Source organism: Phocoena phocoena, chromosome 10 (assembly GCF_963924675.1).
Source record: "Phocoena phocoena chromosome 10, mPhoPho1.1, whole genome shotgun sequence".
In the NCBI taxonomy this organism is placed as follows: domain Eukaryota; kingdom Metazoa; phylum Chordata; class Mammalia; order Artiodactyla; family Phocoenidae; genus Phocoena; species Phocoena phocoena.
This window is the reverse complement of record NC_089228.1, coordinates 94964165-94985658: the sequence shown is the minus strand read 5'-3', so window position 1 is coordinate 94985658 and position 21494 is coordinate 94964165. Positions and strand designations below refer to the sequence as shown.

The 21494-nt window shown below is 40.0% G+C and overlaps 1 protein-coding gene across 1 annotated transcript; it reads right to left on the bottom strand.

Moving 5' to 3' along the window:
• Positions 1-962: 962 nt before the first annotated feature.
• On the bottom strand, positions 963-20160 carry MCUR1 (mitochondrial calcium uniporter regulator 1). Its single transcript, XM_065885605.1, has 9 exons — positions 19637-20160; positions 13669-13788; positions 10224-10327; positions 9646-9747; positions 8611-8652; positions 7693-7764; positions 3497-3550; positions 2031-2145; positions 963-1059 (listed from the first exon to the last, which is right to left on the bottom strand). The coding sequence occupies exons 1-9, from the start codon at positions 20055-20057 to the stop codon at positions 1004-1006; spliced, it is 1086 nt and encodes a 361-aa protein (XP_065741677.1). The 5' UTR covers positions 20058-20160; the 3' UTR covers positions 963-1003.
• Positions 20161-21494: the final 1334 nt, after the last annotated feature.

Sequence of the window (21494 nt, the reverse complement as noted above, 5' to 3'; positions counted from 1 at the left end):
CTAGATTAGGATACCTGGCATGAAAATTATCTAATTTTCAAAGCCTATGACCTGAGCTTGTAATGGGCAAAGGCGTATTCATTAAAGACATTTCTGGAAAGTACGTGCACCATCTACACATCCAGATATTCCTACAGAAGTTACACCCTGTGCCTCCCTTGGAAGACCAGAAGAAAGCAAGCCTGTCCCACAGACTGAAGTAGACTTCCACGCCGAGGGTGAGCCTGTTCTCTAGGGAGGCAGTGCCACACCTGAGGCGTTGTAAGAACTCTCACACCAAGAGGGAGGAGAGGAGAAGGGGCCAAGTGAGAAGGAGGGAGGGAGGGAGGGAGAGGAAGTTACCACTCTAGGAGGCTGAGAGAGTCTGCATCCCAATCACAGTGCTTCATCAGGCAACACGACTTTCTAGCTGGAAGGCACACAGAAAATGAACAGAACAATAACTAAGACAGTGGAAATTACAAGAAAAAAATCTCTTTTGGGCGTAAAGTACAATGTAGCATGAGGCTACCAACCAACCGGACTTGAAACAACCTCTAACAACCTTCAGACACAACCGGCTGACATTAGGGTCTGGGTCAGTAGGTGAAGAGGATTCAGTTACAGTGATTCTTCAGCACTTAGTAAAGCTCCCGTGTCTTTTAAATGGAGACCCCCAATCCTCGATTAAAACAAAAGACTTAAAATTGTGGAGAGTTATACAAATATTTACTGCTGGTATGTCCCGAAGGTTAGACCAAGTTCACTGGCCCAGCTGAGTGGAGTCTTCCTTGCTTCGTCCACCACCACTCAGAGTTATAAAGTCAACTAAACAGAAAAGATGGAAGCAGCAGTTATGAAATTTCTCACTCTCTGCCTTGGTTATACGTCCATAATTTGCATACAATAAATAATATGCATTAAATTAAAAATCAGCATTAAAATTGGAAATGAGGAAAAAAAGCGCACAGCAATCTGGTATTTTAAGGCAAAACAATAAAATGCTCTTTAAATAGATACTTTATTATATCCACAGACGATAAAATCCCAGAGCTACTGTTAGGCACGTAAATACAGATCCTGTAAGAAAAAAAACAATTGTGCATAGTATTAGTTCTATGAACAATTACTTGCAGGAACATCTTTTTATTAAGAAAACAGACACTTTTCCACCAAGAAAGTAAAACCAAACCCAAGAAACTTGGCTTGCTCACTGATGTGCCACATCCCATGAAACACCTGCCTATTAGAAAACCCCACACCTGAGACCATCATCTTGAAAGTACAAATGCATCCAATATCCAAGAAAACTTTTCAGTAAAAGTACAGAATCACAAAAATTCTGTGGTCACAAAGTATATGCACATGTAACACACAGGGACACACCTTTTAACTTGATGAGCAAATCCTACTTCTAAATACTATTAGACTTCAAAATACTGATTGATCCAAAATGTTAAATCTGAGTTAAAATAATGGCTAAGTAATATTTTTTGGTATATGAATCTTCCTTCCCTCTTTTGGCTCAAAAACTGCAAAAGGAAAACATCTTATAAGGAGCGTCACCCATTGAAGCAGAAAAGATCACAACTCAACTATCTGTAAAATATTCCATCTTGAATGTTACAAAAAATAACTCCAAATAACTATAGTTCGATGCCAGTATCTCATGAAATTTAAGATTCCATCAATAGTAGTAAATAAATGTATCTCCTAGAGAAATGTATCACATTGTATGATATTCCATCTATTGGAAATTGTAAGATGCCTTCCAATTTCAGAGATGTTAAAACATGAAAAAACATTGTGTTAGAATCAACCAAATGCAACATCTGTCTTTGACTTAATTTATAAATTTTATTTATTTTGGGACTTCCCCGGCAGTCCAGTGGTTAGGACTCTACGCTTCCACTGCAGAGGGCACATGTTCGATCCCTGGTTGGGGAACTAAGATGCCACGTGGCATGGCCAAAAAATTTAAAAAAAAAATTTTTTTTGGTTTAAATTTATTTTCAGCTTGTTTTAACTCATCTAGATACAAAATGGCTTACCTGCTAAATATTTAATATTATCAAGCTTGTGTGACTCAAGCATGGTTTTGAGGCCAGCAACCTCGGTATCTATCTTCCTGTCTGTCTGCGTGATGGCCCGATCTTGCTGGGCGTGCTTTTAAAAGAAAGATTCACAGCATTAAACCACTTTGGATGCATCCCCTCTGCTGTTAGTCCTAGAGTCCCTTCCCAGCAGGGTCAGATTAAGGAGACCTGGGCTTTAGTCTGAGTTCTACTAGCCTCAAGATGTATTGTACTGGTCAGGGCTGTAGCTATCTCTAGGCCTGTTTCCTTCTGTTTGAGACAAAGAAAAAGGTAACACTGGCCCTGTCTTCACATAAGCTGTTAAGAGAATCAAGTGTGATAACTGATGGAGGGAAGCTTTTTAAATTATAGACTGCTCTGCAAATAAGATTAAGATTATGAAGCTGGTCTGTTCTCAATGGCAATGACTAAGCCTCATGCTTCTGAATTCCTCTTAGTGAAGGGTACACAGAAAGTGCTTTAACAAAATGAATGGAATCTCAGGCAATCTAAAAGCAACAGCGCTCACCTTGACGCTATTTCTATTCAGTTTTTAAAAGTTTTCTTCCTTTATAGTTCGAATGCCAAGTGTTTTATTATTATGAGGCTTGGCTATACCAAGGACCTATATGCGTTCTTTCCCAAATATAATACAGTTAAACCAGATACACAATTAACTCCCAAAGGGTGGTAAGTTTGGCTGATGTTATAAAGGGTTTGTAACATTTCATTAATGCATAAAAGCATTGGAAATACTTCACTAAAAGTCCTAGGGCAAGTAAGTGGTTCCCTGTGATGAATAATTCAGGTAATGAATAAGGAAATAAATGCTTGGATGAGTAAAATATTCCAGAGGAATAGTTTAGTGTTCTCTCATGGAAGTCTCTTGCAGGTTTCAAAGGTCCCAGGTAATATAGGATGGTAAATAAGTTATGCATGCCATAAGCTAAAAATATAATAAAACATCTCCATTCCTTATTATTCTTCAATCACTGAGATTTAGTTTCATTAAGATAATTAAGTATTTTGTGTTCCAAAAAATCCTATGATATTCCACTTCTCGGTATATATACCCAAAATAATTGAAAACAGGAACTCCAATAGATATCTGTATGCCCATGTTCATAGCATTATTCACAATGGCCACAAGGATGATCAAAATGTACTACATCCATACAATGGAATATTATTTAGCCTTAAAAAGGAAAGAAATTCTGACATATGCTACAACATGGAGGAATCTTGAGGACATTATGCTAAGTGAAATACACCAGTCACAAAAGGACAAATACTGTATGATTCCACTTACATGAGGGACCTAGAATAGTCAGATTCATAAACAGAAAATAGAATGGTGGCAGCCAGGGGAGGAAGAAAGGAGGGGTTGGTGCTTCAAGGGTAGAGTTTCAGTTCTGCAAGATGCAAAGTGAATCTTTTCTTACCAATGACACCATTTCTGTTTTTACTTCCAGCAGCTTCCTTTCGTTTAATGAATACTGAAACAAACACGTAACACAGGTCAGATTCTGATTTATTCCCCTCTCTCTCCTCCTCCTCTGGTGCCTTAAATATTCTGGTCTCAGTAATTCCAAGAATATGTACCACTAGAAGCCACCCCTAGGGTAAAGTAGCCTACTTGCCTTCTCCTTTTGATCTGTGTTTTGGGGTTTCTTATTTATATTCACTCATTGCTCCAACATCTGGATTCTCTTTTGTCATCCTCCACCACTCTGTGCTGGTTTTCTCTTTTCATCTCTTCGCTGGGGTGTCTGTCTCTAGGTCCCTCCCACTATTATAACAGCATTCCCTGGGACCAATTTAGATGGACATATGCTTTTTGGCTTTGAGAGGGTTGTAATAAGTGGGGTAACAATTCAATTTAGGAGCTATCCCATTGTAACCACAAACAAAATTGGTCACTATTTGAGGCTTAGACAGAAGAGAGAAAAGATATAAAGTTGGGGGAAAAAAAAGTTTCAAGGAATATTATTCTGTGACATAGATGTCGCCTTGTGATTATAAAACACTATGTAAATATACAGATACAAGGAATACACTAAACCATCACATGTTGGTTTTAATTGAAAAAAACAAACCCACATGGGCATTGTCACAATCCGGTGTTACTAAGGGAACTGACTAGTTCTACCCAGAATTAAAATGGTATCTTGCCTTTGGCTATTAATATCTATGCAAAGATATGGTGCAATTTTGTTGACACTGAGACCAAAATCAGACACATCTCCTTAGTGGTGGGCGTTAGGATTTAACTGAGCAAATGAAAATCTATAATTTAAGTGAAGAATTAAAAAACTTCAATAAATTAACGTTGTTATAGGGGAAAAAATTAATGGTTTTGAAGTAACTAGAAACTTTTTAGCTATACAGTGTTCCCCTGTGACTACTAGGGGAATAAAGTATAGAAACAGCATTGCTTAGGAGCAAAAAAAAAAAGAAAAAAACCCAAAACCCCAAACCAAGAACCAGCTGCAGGACCAAAGAATGTTCAACTCCAGGGAGGGAGGGAGGGAGGGAGAGAGAGAGAGAGAGAGAGAGAGAGAGAGAGAAAGAGAGAGAGAAAGAGAGAGAGAGAGAGAGAGAGAGAGAGAGAGACAGAGAGAGAGAGAGAGAGAGAGAGAGAGAGAGAGAGAGAGAGAGAGAGAGAGAGAGCGAGCGCTATGCGCCAGATCACCACCAGAGGGCAGGGTGGAATGGGATTTTCTGCACCTCTTAAAACTCCAGTTTTCACTAAGTCAATATTGACTCAAGCACAACAGAAAGGAAAAACCTAAGTTTTGATATTGCCATGATTTTTTTTAAACATTTTTATTGGAGTATAATTGCTTTACAATGTTGTGTTAGTTTCTGCTGTATAACAAAGTGAATCAGCTATACATATACATACATCCCCATATCCCCTCCCTCTTGCGTCTCCCTCCCACCCTCCCTATCCCACCCCTCTAGGTGGTCACAAAGCAGAGAGCTGATCTCCCTGTGCTATGTGGCTGCTTCCCACTAGCTATCCATTTTATGTTTGGTAGTGTATATATGTCCATGCCACTCTCTCACTTCGTCCCAGCTTACCCTTCCCCCTCCCCGTGTCCTCAAGTCCACTCTCTACGTCTGTGTCTTTATTCCTGTCTTGCCCCTAGGTTCTTCAGAACCATTTTTTTCCCTTTAGATTCCATATATATATGTGTTAGCATATGGTATTTGTTTTTCTCTTTCTGACTTACTTCACTCTGTAGGACAGACTGCCATGATTTTTAAAATAACATCTATATAGCTCCATCTCCCTGCACCCCAAAGCAGTTTACGGGCTACACTGCTTTTGAAACTGGCTGCAAATATCACCACAGTTAATTTTGTTGAAACAGTATTATAACTTTATTAAACAAGAGAATGAGAGGTTTGAATAGCTTATCTTCCTCAGTGCTGTTAAATTCATGCTAGCTACATACTAATATACTACTGTCCTGCACTTCAGAGTAATGTGAATTTAGGATTACCAAGAACGACTTCTCAGCTAGGTTAGTAAGTCACATAAATTCACTGGCTTTAATCCATGCTCACATCCCCTATCTCCCAATCTCCTAAGTGAAGTTCTTCCTGGCTCGGTTAGCTACAGGAATCTTCCTAAATCAAGTGAATAAGGAATTCCTGCTAAGTCTACAACCCTGAGGACAAAGGTAACCAAAAGAGTTCTTCCTCTTCTAGATACTAGTCATATGCTAGTGATCATCACATATTTTAGTAATACTAAGTGATTTAATCTTCAAGGTTAAAAGTGTTTCAAGACTAGAAAGACAGGTAACATGGACATAATAATTATTCTGTATAACAAAGCTCAACTTAACTCTTGAAATCCAGAGGCAGTTTCAAAATACACTTAAGTACTTGTTTGAATTTCAATATTAGCTTCATTTATCATTGTAGCACAGTCTGGTTAAAAGTAAATTGTGAAAAATGAGGAGACAGTGAAAAACTGAATACTCAGTTTCTGCATGTGCATCCAGTTCTTTGTTAGTAAAAAATGCTGTACATGCCCTATTTCTTTTTATGCTGAGAATTAAAAAGGTATCTAACTAATAAATAAAGAAATGCAAATACAGCCTGAACAAGAAGACAGACGGGTTAAAAGTCACTAGAGGCAACCCAACACATATAAAACATCCAACTTATCGTACCCTATGTTCACTGCAGCATTACTTACAATAGCGAAAACGTGGGAGGAACCTAAGTGTCCATCGATGGATAAATGAATAAAGAAAACGCAGTGCGTATATATATATGCAATGGAGTATTACTCAGTTATAAAATTTTTAAAAATCTTGCCATTTGCAAGAACACGGATGGACCTGGAGGGTGTTACACTCAGTGAACTAAGTCAGACAGGGAAAGACATATGCCGTATGATCTCACTTATATTTGGAATCTAAAAGAACCCAAAAAAACCCGAGCTCACAGATACAGAGAACAGATTGGTGGCTGCCAGAGGTGGGCGGGGAGGGGGTGAAATGGGAGAAGGGGGGTCAAAGAGTACAAACGTCCAGTTACAGAATAACTGCGTTCTGGGGATGTAATGCACAGCATGGTGCCTAGAGTTAATAATACTGTACTGTACCGCTGAAAGTTTCTAAGAGAGGGGATCTTAAAAATTCTCATTATAAGAAAAAAAGTTTTGTAACTATGTGGGTGATGGATGTTAACCAGACTTACTGTGGTGATCATTTCACGATATATAAAAATATTGAATCATTACACTGTACACCTGAAATGTAATGTTGTATGTCAATTATATCTCATTAAAATTAAAAAATTTACAACAAGAAGTTACTGTGAAAGCCCTGAGGGAAAAACATTGTATTTATATGTATTACCTTTGAAATGCACATAAACATGCATTTCAAAGGGAAGCGGAGCAATATTTCCAGTTTTCTTAGGTCTTGGGCATGGATCCCACAAGTTGTTGTACTGACATATATATATACATATATATGTCATATATATGTATATATATATATCCCTTCCACTTATTTACAACCCACATTTTGTGATATCTTTTTGGTAACAAATATATAGCACTACTTTCCCTAATAGAAAATTTCAACTTAATATAACTTCAAGAATCATTTAGAATTTGTACTTTAAAACAATGCAGTAAAGTCATTAAGATTTCTCTATTAAGAAAAAACTATATGGAAATATTTTTTAAATCTTGAATTTTTAACATAGAATTTAATGTTATTTAATATTAATAATTTAATATTATTCAAATCAGATAATCAACTTAACTTTTGAAAAATCGGGACCAGAAGAGGTTTAAGTCAATATCAAATAGATCAAGATTGAATTTAATTTCTTTATTCATGCCTAAGTGACACATAATTTAGTATCTCTGAAACATACAAGATTCAAACTTGCTTTGATCAAGATTTTAATTTTAGTGTTACTTTTGAAAGCATCAAATTTAAGCCTTAATTCAAAATATAGTCAAAATAAAGAAAAAACTGTGTCTAACAATGATACACAGGTAAATACTTAACAATACTTCTGAATGGTATGTAAACAGAGTTGACCAAATGTTCCATCCTGCAAAGAAATTAATTCATACTATATTTTTAGTAAAGAAACATACCAATTCTTTTACTCTGCTCTTTTCTAGACTGAAATCTAATTTGGTATCTGTTCGGACTTTGATCACTTCATCCTAGTGGGAGGGCAAACAACAAAGAAAGAAAGAAATCCAAAGTAAGAGATCCAAACTCTGAGGATGTGCGCCTTCCCTGCTGCTTCCACTGCTCCACCCAAAGGGGCTAAGGGGAAGGAGGGAAGGGGGAAAGGGGGAAAGGGCCGGGCCAGGGGCGCGCACAGGAACGGAGCTGGAGACTAGCGGGGTCAGGAGACTGGCTAAGCGACGTCTGCAGTCAGCCCTGCTGGGACTTCCCAATTGTATATACAAATAATCCCCCTTTGATGTTTAAGTCAGTCTAGAGTGGGTTATTGTTGCTTTTAACCTCAAGATTCCCAATGCAATCACCTTGTGAAATTTATGAATCAAGCTGTTCCTTGGACAACTTTGGAAAGCAGAGATGGACTCAAAAAAGTAAAATATTAAATTCTGGTTTAAGTAAAGTCTTCCTACTGACACTCATCAAAACCTTTTCTTCTTTAACATCAATGTCCTTTCGACTTAAAAAAAAAATCAAACAGCTGGCACAGTCAGCAGTTTAAAATCACGTGTAATTCTCTAAAGACAGTCTCTCCTAAGATAATCTAAGGGTTCCAGGTAGCTATTTTAGAAAATTTTTTATTTAAAAATGACTTCATTCCTTCTAGATCGCAATTTTCTTAATGAATTTGGTTACAGACATCAGTAACTTATTCATTGCCTATGTTCTTGGTTAAATCTTCCAATGTGTACTTTCGAGACACATCACACAAATATTTAACACAGAATTAAGTTTTTAAGAACATATAAGTATTTTGGACATTATATTTATTACTAAGCTTATGTAATTATAAACAAGCAAGCAAACAGGAATGAAGATCTTACCATTACTTGTTGTTTTAACTGATGCAGTTCAAGTTTTATTTTCTAAAAACACATTAACAAGAAATGTCAAGGATATATTTAGAAGATTATGAAAAACATAATAAACAACTATTAGAACATGTATTTGTGAACAAGTTCTTTCCTCATTCAACACAAATTCGGCCACGTTCAGAATACAAGCATAGTTGAATAGTCTCAGTGGCAGAAATGACTGTCGTGCCAGGATGGTACTACAATCATGGTGTGTCTTGAGATACGTCTTAATCCATCTTGAAGGCCACATAAAATGAGTAACACGACGGTTTTCAATATATTCATCTCCCTTCAGAGGCCCTGCTTTAATTCCTCCTTCAATTTTTCTCTGAACTAATTCTGCCCTCAAATAACTGACTTCCAAACAACTTTGACAGTTTCACAGTTTACCTTTTTCTAGCAAAAGAAGGATCTTTTGCTAGGCGGTTTCTTATAAGATTAAGACCAACAGATAATAAATGAACTTCCTTCATGGGACTTTAAATAGGGCTGAAAATAAAGGAAGACACGAAGATAGCACTTATTTAAACGCTGATCCCAAACACCACACTTGAAGAAATGAAGCGATATTTTACAGCAGCACTTATTCATAATAACCTCAAACTGGAAACATCTCTAATATACGTCGCAGTAGAATATCGCGGCATATTCCTATAATACTATGAACAATGAAAAAGAATGACCTATCACGGCAAGACACGCTGTGATTCCATCCGATAAAGCTCTGGAACAGCCAAACCACTCAACAGCCATGTTAGCCAGGATAATGGTTTCCGCTGTGGGAGGAGTGACCAGAAGGGGGCGTCCGCAGCACTTCTGGGGCACTGGTCACCATCTATTTTTTTTTAATATATATATTTTTTAATTTCTTGATTTGACTGATAGTCTATACTGAAAATTCATCGAGACGTACACTTGTTTGTACACTTCTGTGTGTGTATATCGTATCTCAATGTCTTAATATAAAGCATTTGGTAAATATGAGTGGTTCTTTAGTTTTACCTCATTTTCTGATCTGAGGGCTGAAAATTCACTCTTCTCCAAAATAATCATATCTTTTTTCACACTGGCAATCTGAGACATTATTTCCTGAAGAGTGATCTCCTGGGAAAAGAAAAACAAAACATATAACCTAGTCTGGCCTAGGAACTCTACCTCCTACTGTCTCTACCCAGTATCATCTTATTGAGAAACTAGAAGGACATGGGAACAAAGAAAGAGGTTCGGCAAGGTCCTCCTCTGTCTGAAGATGGGAAAAGAATAAGAACTCATTTCCAGTGTCGGCATCAAGTGAATCACAGTTAAAAGGGTGGCAGTCAGAGGACCAGCTGCTATAATTCTAGCCACATCTCCATTTATTAAAGCATGGTTGACTAGAATAGTCAGTTTTCAAACATAAGTGATTCTGTAACAGCTGACTAAATAGCTTTGAATAAATATTTTTTATGCCACTGTAACCATCTGTCTCTCATTTATGTTAAAATTACTATATGCTTTTCAACAGAATATTATCCCAAAACATATATTACAAATAATACTCATTAGATTTCAAATTTGCTCAAGTGCCCCAGCAAAGCTACCTGCTGCATCTTGGTGATCATATCTTTGTAGACAATATCCATGTTGGCCTCCATGATCTTGACTAAGGCAGAGACAATGATTTCTGCTTGTTGAGTAGTAAACCCTAGGCAAACACACAAAGATGGTCACTCAGGAGACTCTAGTTGCCAGAATAAAAAAATCCATCATAGAAAGGGGGAGAATGCAAACTGACACATGCAAGTGGATGTCTGAATTCAGAAGCAGGTGGAAAGCCTAGTGTAGCAGGAGGGTAGAGTCTAGCCACAGGCTGTGGTGTGTCTGTCACTTGGAACAAGTAGGACACATCGGAGTGTCTCCTCGTGTAAAATGAGGGGCTGAGATGACTGAGCTCTGATGTCCCTCCTAGCCATCAAAAACCATGTTTTCAAAAAGAGAATGCATAATGACACAGGGGATGCCTGCAGTGCAAGGTCAAGTGAAAAGATGCAAGACTCAAAACTATAGATACAATTTATTTCTTCTGTAATTTAACAAAGAGTCTAGGTAATTGTGTTGTCTAAATTTTCTACAATGGATGTGACTTCCTTAATTTCAAAATGTATATGTTAGTAAAAAATAATTTACTTAAGTAGAGAAAGCTTATTTTATTTCCAGCACAAATCAGTCAAATCAGTGGCTATATAAATAATAATTCAGCTGTTAATTTACTTAATGTTAAAAGACAAAATTGGCTCTTATATTTTTCTTCCATAATTTTCCTCAATCACGAGTGGAGGGGGGGCTCAAACTGGAAAAAATATATTCTTTTATACTCAATAAATACTGCTGAACTGAATTACCTAAAGACTCAACTCAGCAGTGCTACTGTTTTTAATAACTTTAGGTAGTAACATATTTCACATTGAAAATTCTAATTAAAATGCTTAATTTTAAATGCTTAAGATGCATAAGTCCCTGGAATACAATTCTTTCCGTTAAATACTTCCAGCTACGGGCTTCCCTGGTGGCGCAGTGGTTGGGAGTCTGCCTGCCAATGCAGGGGACGCGGGTTCGTGCCCTGGTCTGGGAAGATCCCACATGCCGGAGTGGCTGGGCCCGTGAGCCATGGCCGCTGAGCCTGCGCGTCCGGAGCCTGTGCTCCACAACGGGAGAGGCCTCAACAGTGAGAGGCCACAACAGTGAGAGGCCCGCGTACCGCAAAAAAAAAAAAAAAAAAAACTTCCAGCTGTAAGAACTTCAGAAGAATTTACTGATTCTTGTAATTAATCCATGGCACATTTGTTTGGATAAAGTTATAACTGATTCAATTTGGATGAGATTAAGCATATTTTATAATCAAAAAAAAAGAAAGCAACAAATTTAAAGGAGACAAAAAGATCTCCAAAGACCTACTCTTTTCACTTTATTCAAAATCCTTTAATTTTCAATGTGTGGGTCATGAACAGCTAGAAAAAAATCACCCAAATGTGAACACTGTTTAACTCTGGTACTGGGATTCAGAGTAGTTTTTCTTGTTTCTTTTCTGTCTTCCTAATTTTTAAAAAATGAACATGTCTTTTGAAAATTTTTAAACTTATTAATAAGAGTTCACAGTTAAACATAATTAGGTTTGGGAATTATGAAGAAAAGAAAGAGGGAGACCAAAGAGAACTTACGCTGATAAGAAAAGAAACTTAAAGCCTTATAATTTAGAACTACCTATAGGAGGAGAAAGGATAAGAAAAAGGAGAAGCCTGAAAACCTCCTGGGTTGCCATATGCAAATTACTTTTTGGAGGAATGAGAGAATGGGACAGAATCAGGGCTAGTGAGATTACAGACACAGAGAAAGTTTTGTGAATCAAGAGACATAACTCTGGAGAGAAGAAGGGATAAAGGATGGAACATTCCTTGAGGGGTACTTCCTGGCCTTATCCTAACCCAGCCATCGCAGACACCCATCATTCATGTAAGCACCTTCACACCCTACATCCAGTGGGGTCTTCACATCACTGGTCTTGAAATATGCAAATATTCATGGGCCAGGGTTTGAAAATCAAGAAAAGCAGGCAGTACATATATTGAAACATCATATTTTAAACATTCAACATCTGCTATTTCTAATTTGTCAAAAATAAATAAATAAATGGATTTTTAAAGGGGGGAGGGGAAACAAATACCACCTCGCACTGGGAAACAGGATTTGGGACCACTGCAGCTACCTGGCCATAGTTACGCGTAACTAAATTAATGATGTTCCTTTAATATCATCAAACATCTAGTGTATGTTGAGATGCCCCGGTTATCTCTAAGATGTCTTTTTACAGTTGGTTACTTTGAATACAAGAACACAGGTCCATCAAAAAGAAAAAAGAAAAAGAAACAGAACGAAAGAAAAAGAAAAGTAGAAAGACTTCTGCTTAACAAGATAATTTTAGATGCCTCTCTTCTCACTTTTACTTTTCTTTTTTAAATTCTGAGCTGAAAGAAGTCTTGGTGAAAAAGGCTAACTGTTTCAAGTTTGAGAAGAAAAGCTGTAAAAATTATCACAGGGCATGTGACAGTTTTCCCAAAGTGCATTCAAGTACATTACTTAACACTCAAAGGGCTCTTCGGAATTCTTACCGAGGGAGAAATGGGAACTGAGAAGGCAGAAAGGACTGTGAGACCAAGCAGCTGGAACGTGGCAGAGCTCGAATCCAGAGCTGCTAACCGTCCCACATAAGCACACAAAGATCCACCCCAACACAGTGTCCTGGGCATGTAAAGCACATCTACACAGGGCAGCTTTTCAGATATGAACACACACAACAGGATGAACAACTATACAATAAAGTCAAAACACAGATTTATTTCAGACATAAGCTATGATATCTGAGATTCTGATTTTGAGAATATATGTGTCACAGTAGAGAGAATTATAATGTGTATTAAATTGTATATTTGTCTAGATAAGATTAAATATGAGAATGCTACCTATATATTAAGTGCACTTTCAATAACTCATACATGTCACAGCAATCTTTTACATTAGTTAACTCAACAGCAGTAAGAAAGTCTGAATATTTTAAAAAATTCACAAGCTGGAATTATCAATAATTGTTGCTCAGCAACATTTTAATTTCATAAAAATTTTAAAGCACACAAGATGCACAGGAATAAAACTATCACTTTCGTGCTTAGACAGCTGTCATAGGATTCATTCCTGAGTTTTGCTGGCTTATGTCTAATTTTTCACCTATAATACCATACTTCCAGAGTAATGTTATAAACATACGCTTCACTTGGACAAAGACAGTATGTGGGAGAAAAGTCTCAATTGTACTGATGAAGCAAAAATGTCCTTAAACAAAAAACAAGGACTTAAAAAATGGAGACTGACCGAAAGATTACCTACAGACTTAAAAGTCAAAGAGAAATATGAGAAATTCAATAAGATCATAAGGGAAGTCCTAATTTATAGTGTTTTTCTATGGCACTGAGTAACCAAATGAGAGAGGATTACCATTTTCTTCGAGTAAACACACTAAGGCATGGGTGTCAAAGTAGAGCTTCCTACTCCGAGAAGAGGTGAAATCTCTCCTTTTGCTCTCCAGACGCAGGCTCCCAGCACAGACGCTCAGCTCTAGAATGGAAAGGACAATACGGTTCAAAACAGGTGGATGGTAAACAGGTGGATGTTTGATGGCAAACAAAAGCAACTCAGCACCATGAAAAAACAGGGCATACCTCAAAAGTCTATCTGGTTTTTTACAACAGCTTTATGGAGACATAACTTAGATACATAGGATTCACCCATTTCAAATGTATACTCCAGTTGTTTTCAGTATATTTACAGTGCTGTGCAACCATCCCACAATAAACTTCAGAACATTTTCATCATCCCCAAAGAAACCCTATACCCTCTAGCTACGCTCTAGCTATCACCCCCTCATCTTCCTACTTCCCCCCAGCAATCACTTATCTATTTTCTGTCTCTATGAATTTGCCTGCTCTGGACATTTCATTTGAATAGAATCTTTAGGATATGTGATATTTTGTGACCGGTTTCTTTTACATACAGTGATATTTTCAAGGTTCACCCACCAATGTAGTATGTCAGCATCTTATTTCCTTTTATTGCCAAATAATATTTCATTGTATAGATATGCCAATTTTTTTTTACCTCGTCATCAGTTGAAGGACTAACTGTATGAGGGTTCCAATTTCTCCCCATCCTCAACATTGTTATTATCTGGCTTTTTTATTACAATTATCCTATTGGGTGTAAAGTGGTATCTCATCGTAGTTTTGATTTGCATTTCCCTGATGGTTAATGACGTACATCTTTTCATGCACTTATTGGCCATTTGTATATCTTCTTTGGAGAAATATCCATTCAGACCCTTTGCCCATTTAAAAAATTTGGGTTATCTTTTTATTACTGAATTAAGAGCATTCTTTATACATTTTAGATACATGTTCCTTATCATATGTATGATTTGCAAATATTCCCGTTCTGTGGGTTGGCTTTTACTTTCTTGATGGTGCCTTTTGAAGCACAAAACTTTTTAATTAAGTCCAATTTATCTTTTTCTTTTGTTCCTTATGCTTTTGGTGTCATATCTAAGAAACCACTGGCTGATCTGGGCACACAGAGATTTTACATTTGTTTTCTCCTAAGAGTTCTGCAGTTTTAGGTCTCACATTTAGGTCTTTGATCCTTTTGAGTTGATTTCTGTATACGGTGTGAGATGGGGGTTCAACTTCATCCTTTTGCATGTGGAGGTCCAGTTGTCCCAGCACTACTTTCTCCCTTAAATTGTCTTGTGACTCTCATCAAAAATCAACTGACTATAAGTGGGAGGATTTATCTGTGAATTCTCCACTCTATGCCATTGATTTATATGTCTGCCCTTCTGCCAGTGCCACATTTTCTTGATTATTTGTAACTCTGCAGTAAGTTTTGACATCAGGAAGTGAGTCCTCCAACTTTGTTCTTTTTCAAGATTGTTTTGGCTATTCTGAGTCCCTTGCATTTCCATATGAATTTTAGGATCAGTTTATCAATCTCTGCAAAGAAGCCACTTGAAACTTTGGTAGAGATTGTGCTGAATCTGTAGGTCAGTTTGGGGGAGTACTGCCATCTTAACAATACTAAATTCTTCCAACCATGAACTTGGGATGTCTCTCCATTTATTTAGGTCTTTAATTTCTTTAATAATGTTATATATAGGTTTCAGAGTATAACTTTTGTGCTTTTTTTTGGGTGAAATTTAAGTATTTTATTCCTTTTGATGCTACTGTAAAGGGAATTGTTTTTTAGATTTTTCGTTGCTAGTACATAGAAATACAACTGACTTTTGTTTTTGTACAATTTGTATATTGATCTTGTATCCTGCAATCTTGCTAAATTTGTTTATAAGCTTTAATAGTTTTTTTGGTGAATTCCTTAGAGTTTTCTATGTACCAGGTCATGTCATCTGTGAACAGTGATAATTTACTTCTTTTACAATCTGGATGCCTTTTCATTTTCTTGCCTAACTGCCCCGGCTAGAACTTCTAGTAGAGTGTTGAACGGAATGGTGACAGCAGACATCCTTGCTCCGGACTTTGGAGGGAAAACACTCCTTCTTTCACCATTAAGTATGATGGTAGCTGTGGGTATTTCAGATGCCCCTTATAAGGTGAGGCGGGTCTCTTCTGTTCCAAACTTGTCAAGTGTTCTTTAACACGAAGAGGTATGGAATTCTATCAAATTCTTTGCCTTTTGCGATGATCATGTAGTTTCTCTCCTGTGTGCGGTGGATGTGGCGTACTACATGAATAGATTTTCAGATGTTAAGCGAACCTGCTATTCCTGAGACAGAATCCCACTTGGTCATGGTGTATACTCCTTTTTACATATTGCTGGATTTGGTTTGCTAGTGTTTTCATAAAGATATTGGTCTGTAGTTTTCTTTCCTTGTCTTTGCAAAAGCCTACCTTTGGAGAGATGTGTTCTAACAATTTATATATTACCTTTGCTATGGATTTCTGTGCGTTTAACCACAGATCCAACCTGTTTTGCAAACTTGTTTCAAGGTGCTCATTTGAAGGAGGTAGTATAGTAATGGTTTCCTGGCTTTTGTATTCCACAAACCACAAAAAACAGCTTTAAAAAAACAGAACAATTGCAATGCGAACTTGTAATTTTGTCAAGAAAGGACATTTAAACATAATACCTCCTTACAATCACACTAAAAGAGGCATTTTGACAGAAAATGAGATGGACGATATAAAATAAAAAAATCTTTCATTTAAATGTAATAAACATAGCTATATAAAAATCTTGCTTCATACTTGTTCTTACTTTTCCATGATGCCAGGTGTTGTAGAAGAGTGGGAGAAGACAGAATAGTCATCTACTAACTCAAAGTTCAAAGGTTTTCTCAGTACCTGTCCTAAATGACCAGAAAAATACTTCAGCTAATCAACTCTTATTCTCAACCCGTAAACACTCAAAGGAAATTCCAAGTAAGCAAAAAATGTGACATGGACAGGACCCTACAGACCTGCTGCTTTTCTGTAAGATGACAGCAGTGGTTCCCAAATTATTAGCAACGTGGAAGGAGTGGGGTGGCTGTGGTCACAGTCTGCCAAGGTAAGTACCAGAGAGCCAGGAATCACTCTGTACCAAACACTGTTTGCAGACTGACAAAATATAAAATGCAACAACTCGTGTATGCATGTGTGTGTTTAATGGTTAAAAAAAAAGGTGGGCCGGATGGTGTTTAGATTCAAAGAAGCACTAGCCTATAGTGTAAGGCCCTTGGCAAGGCATACAAAGCCTGCCCTAATTTAGCCACTTATCGTTTCAGTTTTTGTTCTAGCCACCTAAACTATTCTGTTTCCTGCATGTGCAGACCTTGGTACTCCATCCTTAAGGTTGGCTTGCTCCCCTTTCTCAACTGGTAAATTTTAAGCATCCTTTTTACCCTTCCTCATCCAATGTGACAACGTGTTAAGCATCCATTATGTTCCGGGCAGGGCATTATGCTACCCTGTAAGGTTCTTTCTGCTACCTCCTCCCAGGTCAGGGAGCAACCTTTATTGCTTCCTTATCTGTGTTCTCAGCCCGGTACAGATAGCTCTACCACAGCACTTACGTTTATTCCCATGTCTGTATATTAGTCCAAGCTCCCCCAGAGCGGCCAGTTATTTTTGTGTCACTAGGAGAGGGCCTGGTATACTGCAGGCCAGAAATAACTTAAAAGAAAATTCAACTGTAAGAATTTTAAGATCCAAATCTAGAGACTATCTAGAAAGAGAGTTTGAGATGAACCCCTTTCTGCTCTTCACCTATGGTCTTCCCTTTTCACATTAAGTGAGCTCACTTAAATCTGGCACCTCTTTTTTCATCCTTTATCTCCAGCCCTGGGCCTCCATGAGAAGAGACCCTGACACAGAACAGCCCGGGCTGGATGGCACATAGATGAATGAATGAATGATTGTACCTCTTACAGGTGCAATGTATAATATATATACATATATATTAATATATATGTATATATATTAATCTCTTTACAAGCCACCCTGCCCACTTCAGAACCGTGCTGGACTGTCCCGTGGGTCAGGGAGTTTGAGAACATTTGGGTCTAGAACTGGCTTGTGAAAAGTGACGGGATTATTCTAGTCCCAAATTCCTTTTTTCTAATAACAATAATCATTCATGTGATTTAAAACAAAACTGCAAGCAAGCTTATTTCAAAGATATATTGTGGGCTGAAAAGAGGAGAAAGGGCCTAGTCACTTGTCACTTGGCCCTCCAACTCTGGCTGATGGAGGGTGAACTCCGTCTTGCCTCTATCATAGGGCAGCGCCTGGGGACACAGCAGTACTCTGGCACTGGGAACACCTTTGACTCACTTTTCCTCCTTTATTGTGACAACAAAACGAGGCCCAAGAACTATGAATTCCCACTAATAACCGGGAAACAAGTAAAGAGAGCTATGGTAAAGTGTAATATGTAATTCTCCTTTTGGGGGGGCCTTCAGCATATCAAAAGGATGTGAAAACACACACACAAAATAAGCCCAAAGCTAGGCCTGGACAGAGGAGGAACATGAGCACTAATTTCCTATTCATAAACATCCTTAAGTCTAAGTAGCTCTACTGAGAACCCTGGACACCAAACAGACCACTAGCCTGAAGACAAAGGGTCAAAATTCTCATTAGCTGATGGAATTATGAGAGGAAACCAAATCACAAATTACCAGTTTGTCAAAAAAAGAGCAACAAAAGACAAAGTACAGAAATAAAGACTCACAGGTACTGCAGGACACTGACAGAGTTCACCACTCATTTCCCAGCCTCTGGACATAAAGCTGCTTTCACTCTTTGCACTACCAACCAGTTTCTCCCCCAACCAAAGGTATTCTTTCTTTCTTTCTTTTTTTCGGTACGCGGGCCTCTCACTGCTGTGGCCTCTCCCGTTGCGGAGCACAGGCTCCGGACGCGCAGGCCCAGCGGCCATGGCTCACGGGCCCAGCCGCTCCGCAGCATGTGGGATCTTCCCGGACCGGGGCATGAACCCGTGTCCCCTGCATCGGCAGGCGGACTCTCAACCACTGCGCCACCAGGGAAGCCCCGCCAAAGGTATTCTTAAATTTTAGATGCAACTAACATTTACCGAGCATGTCTGTTGAGAAAAACGTTTTCTTAAATAGCCATCAGTGTAGTTACTGAGAGCCACTGATGGATATGCATAGACTATCCAAAGTTAGATTTTTGCCAAGTTTGCTAATTAATAAGGATTCTCCCGGATGATTTTTTAATCGGCAATTTGTAATCTAGTAAACTGAGTCTAATCTCATGCAGGCCGTGACTGCTCTCACCTCCTTAAAGTATTTAATGAAATGCCAACTTCTCAACGAAGCAAACTTATTCCGAGGACTCCATTTAAATTAGCAACTGAAGGCCCACTCCACCTCCTAACCTTTACCCCCTCTATTTTATCCGACATTTATCAGATATTATTATATATGTATATATATTAATCTCCTCTGCTACAATTAAGCGCCAAGAAGGAAAAGAGTTTGTTGACTGATAACCATCCCGAGTTCCCAGAAAAGTGCCAGGCAGAGTAATGAACCCACGAGAGTTTGCAATTAAATTGTGAAACAATCCCTTCGGCTCCCAGAGCTTCGAGCCTCAACTCGCCAGCTTCCTGCACACCCCTTCACCCGAGCCCCCAAACGCTGTGCACCTGACAAAACTACAAACGCGCGTGCGCTGTGCCCGCACGCACCGCCCCCACCCCACTCCGCCGCAGCCCATCACGCTTTGCGCCAGACACCTGGTGCCCGCACTCCGAATAATTCGGGTCTTTTCACCCGAGGAAGCCCAGGTTTGCGTGGCCCAGAGGGCGGGACCGGACAGACCTTCATCCCCACGCCCGGAGGAGCCCGGCGACCTCGGCTGACCCGCCCAACTCCCGCCGCCCCGGCCCTCACCTCTCCTGGAGGAAGCGAGGGCGGCCACCTGGCCGAGGCACAGGTGGAGCGCGCCCGCCGCACAGGTGACGCCCGGCGCCAGGCCCGGCTGGCACCTCCTCGCGCAGCCGCGCCCCGCCGGGGTAGCCGAGGGCCCGGCGCGCGAGCGCTCCCAGTCCGCCAGCGGCCGGCGCGGGGAGGCAGCGGCCAGGCGCGGGGAGGGCAGCAGCAGGAGGAGGAGCAGCGGGGAGGCACGTGACGCGCCGCCGCGGGCCGCCGGGGCGCGGGGGTGCAGCGCCCCCAGACCGCCGAGGAGCCCGGGCAGGAGGTGGCGCGTGGGGACGCCGCGGCCTCCGGGGCCTCCACCGCGGCCGGCGACCAGGGAGAGCAGAAGCCGCCGGCGGCGCTTCGGCCTCTCGTTCGTGACAGAGCCGCAGTCCATCCCTGACGCGGTCACTGGCCCGCGAACGCGCTCATGCCGGTCACGCGCGGCCCCAGCCTGACACCGACGGCAGGAGCTAGCGTGGGCGGCAGCACCGAGCCTGCGCTTTCCTGCCGGATGGGCGGGGCTCCGGGCATTCTCCGGGGAAGGAGCTGAGCGGCTAGGCGGGGCTCCGGGCTCGCGCCGGGGGCGGGGCTGGGCTCCCAGTGCGCGCTGGGGGAGGGGCTGGGCGGCGGGCGCCCGGGGCGGGGTAGAGGTCGTCCCGCGGAGCAGGCACCCCGGGAGAGCCGAGTCTGGTCCAGAGCAAGCACCCGGCCCGCTCCGTGTAGGCGACTGGGAAGACCAGGAGGTGGGTGTGGACCCTCTCGGAACTGGAATGAGCTCGGCGCTGCCACGATTTGCATATTTATAAGGACATACCCGGTTGTCCTTATAAAGACATTGTTACCCTGGCGCCCTTCAGAAGCCCATGAAAAGTCCGTGCACCACCGGGCTGCCCTGGGTTTTCCAGACTTTCCCCGTCCGAAGTCCCCCAACGTGTTATCTCTGGGGTGCATTTTAAGGAATTATTAACAGGGCCGAGGGAACAGCGCTTATATAGTCCACACATTTAAATCTAAACTTTCAGAGCTTGTTTCCGGATTAGTGTATTATAGGATTAAAAAATCTCAATCTTGGAATTTCAAACGTAGGGGCTTGAATTTTAAATGAGACCTACTGGTATAAAAAGATATCTGAGACTAGCGGCGTTCAGTTCAGTGAGCTTTTTGAATGCCTACTGCACCTGTCTCAGTTACTGGTCCGTTGTGTGAACTCTGTACTGTTTCTTGAATGAAGGAATGAAATGCACAAGGCACCAGCCTAGAAGATACAGAGAAAAATGAGATTGTCCTTGTCCTCTAGGAGTGGTTTTCTTATCCACCCATATGTGTACAATACATGAGGGAAGAAGAATGTGTTATGAGCCATAAGAGAGCTACATAGTGCTGGTAAGAGAGAAGAGAAGGCATATGGCTGTGGAAATGGCTATCAGCATATAAAGGATTAAAAATATTAAGGTGCAAGTAGACACTTTCATAAAAGGTTAGTAGGAATTACACATTTGTAGAACTGGTAGGGAAAGCAATTTAGCAATATGTACAAAAGTGTTTTATGGTTGTAAATTTTACTCAAGTCACCCAACTCTGAAAGTTTAACCTAAGAGAATAGTCCAAAATATTAAAAATCTACTAGATTGGACCGTAGGAACTTGCCATTTTTATAGGTCGAAATGTTGAAGATTGGTAATTTCATTTGGATCAACCTAATATATGCACAAAGATATTCATTGTATCATAGTTTATGATTGTGAAAAAAGGGGAAAAAACAAATGTCCAACGTTAGAGGACTGGTTAAATAAACAGTGGCACAAACTTTATTTAATGAAAGGCCTTTGTA

Bases quoted from the DNA above. Each gene is read 5' to 3' on its own strand.
- MCUR1 (XM_065885605.1), bottom strand. From the start codon at position 20,057: ATGGACTGCGGCTCTGTCACGAACGAGAGGCCGAAGCGCCGCCGGCGG. The intron at 3,551-7,692 runs GTATGTTTCTTT...TGTTTGTTTCAG, and splicing joins AGAGCAGAGTAAAAGAATTG to TATTCATTAAACGAAAGGAA. The intron at 2,146-3,496 runs GTAAGAAAAGAT...TTCTTTTAAAAG, and splicing joins AAACAGAAATGGTGTCATTG to CACGCCCAGCAAGATCGGGC.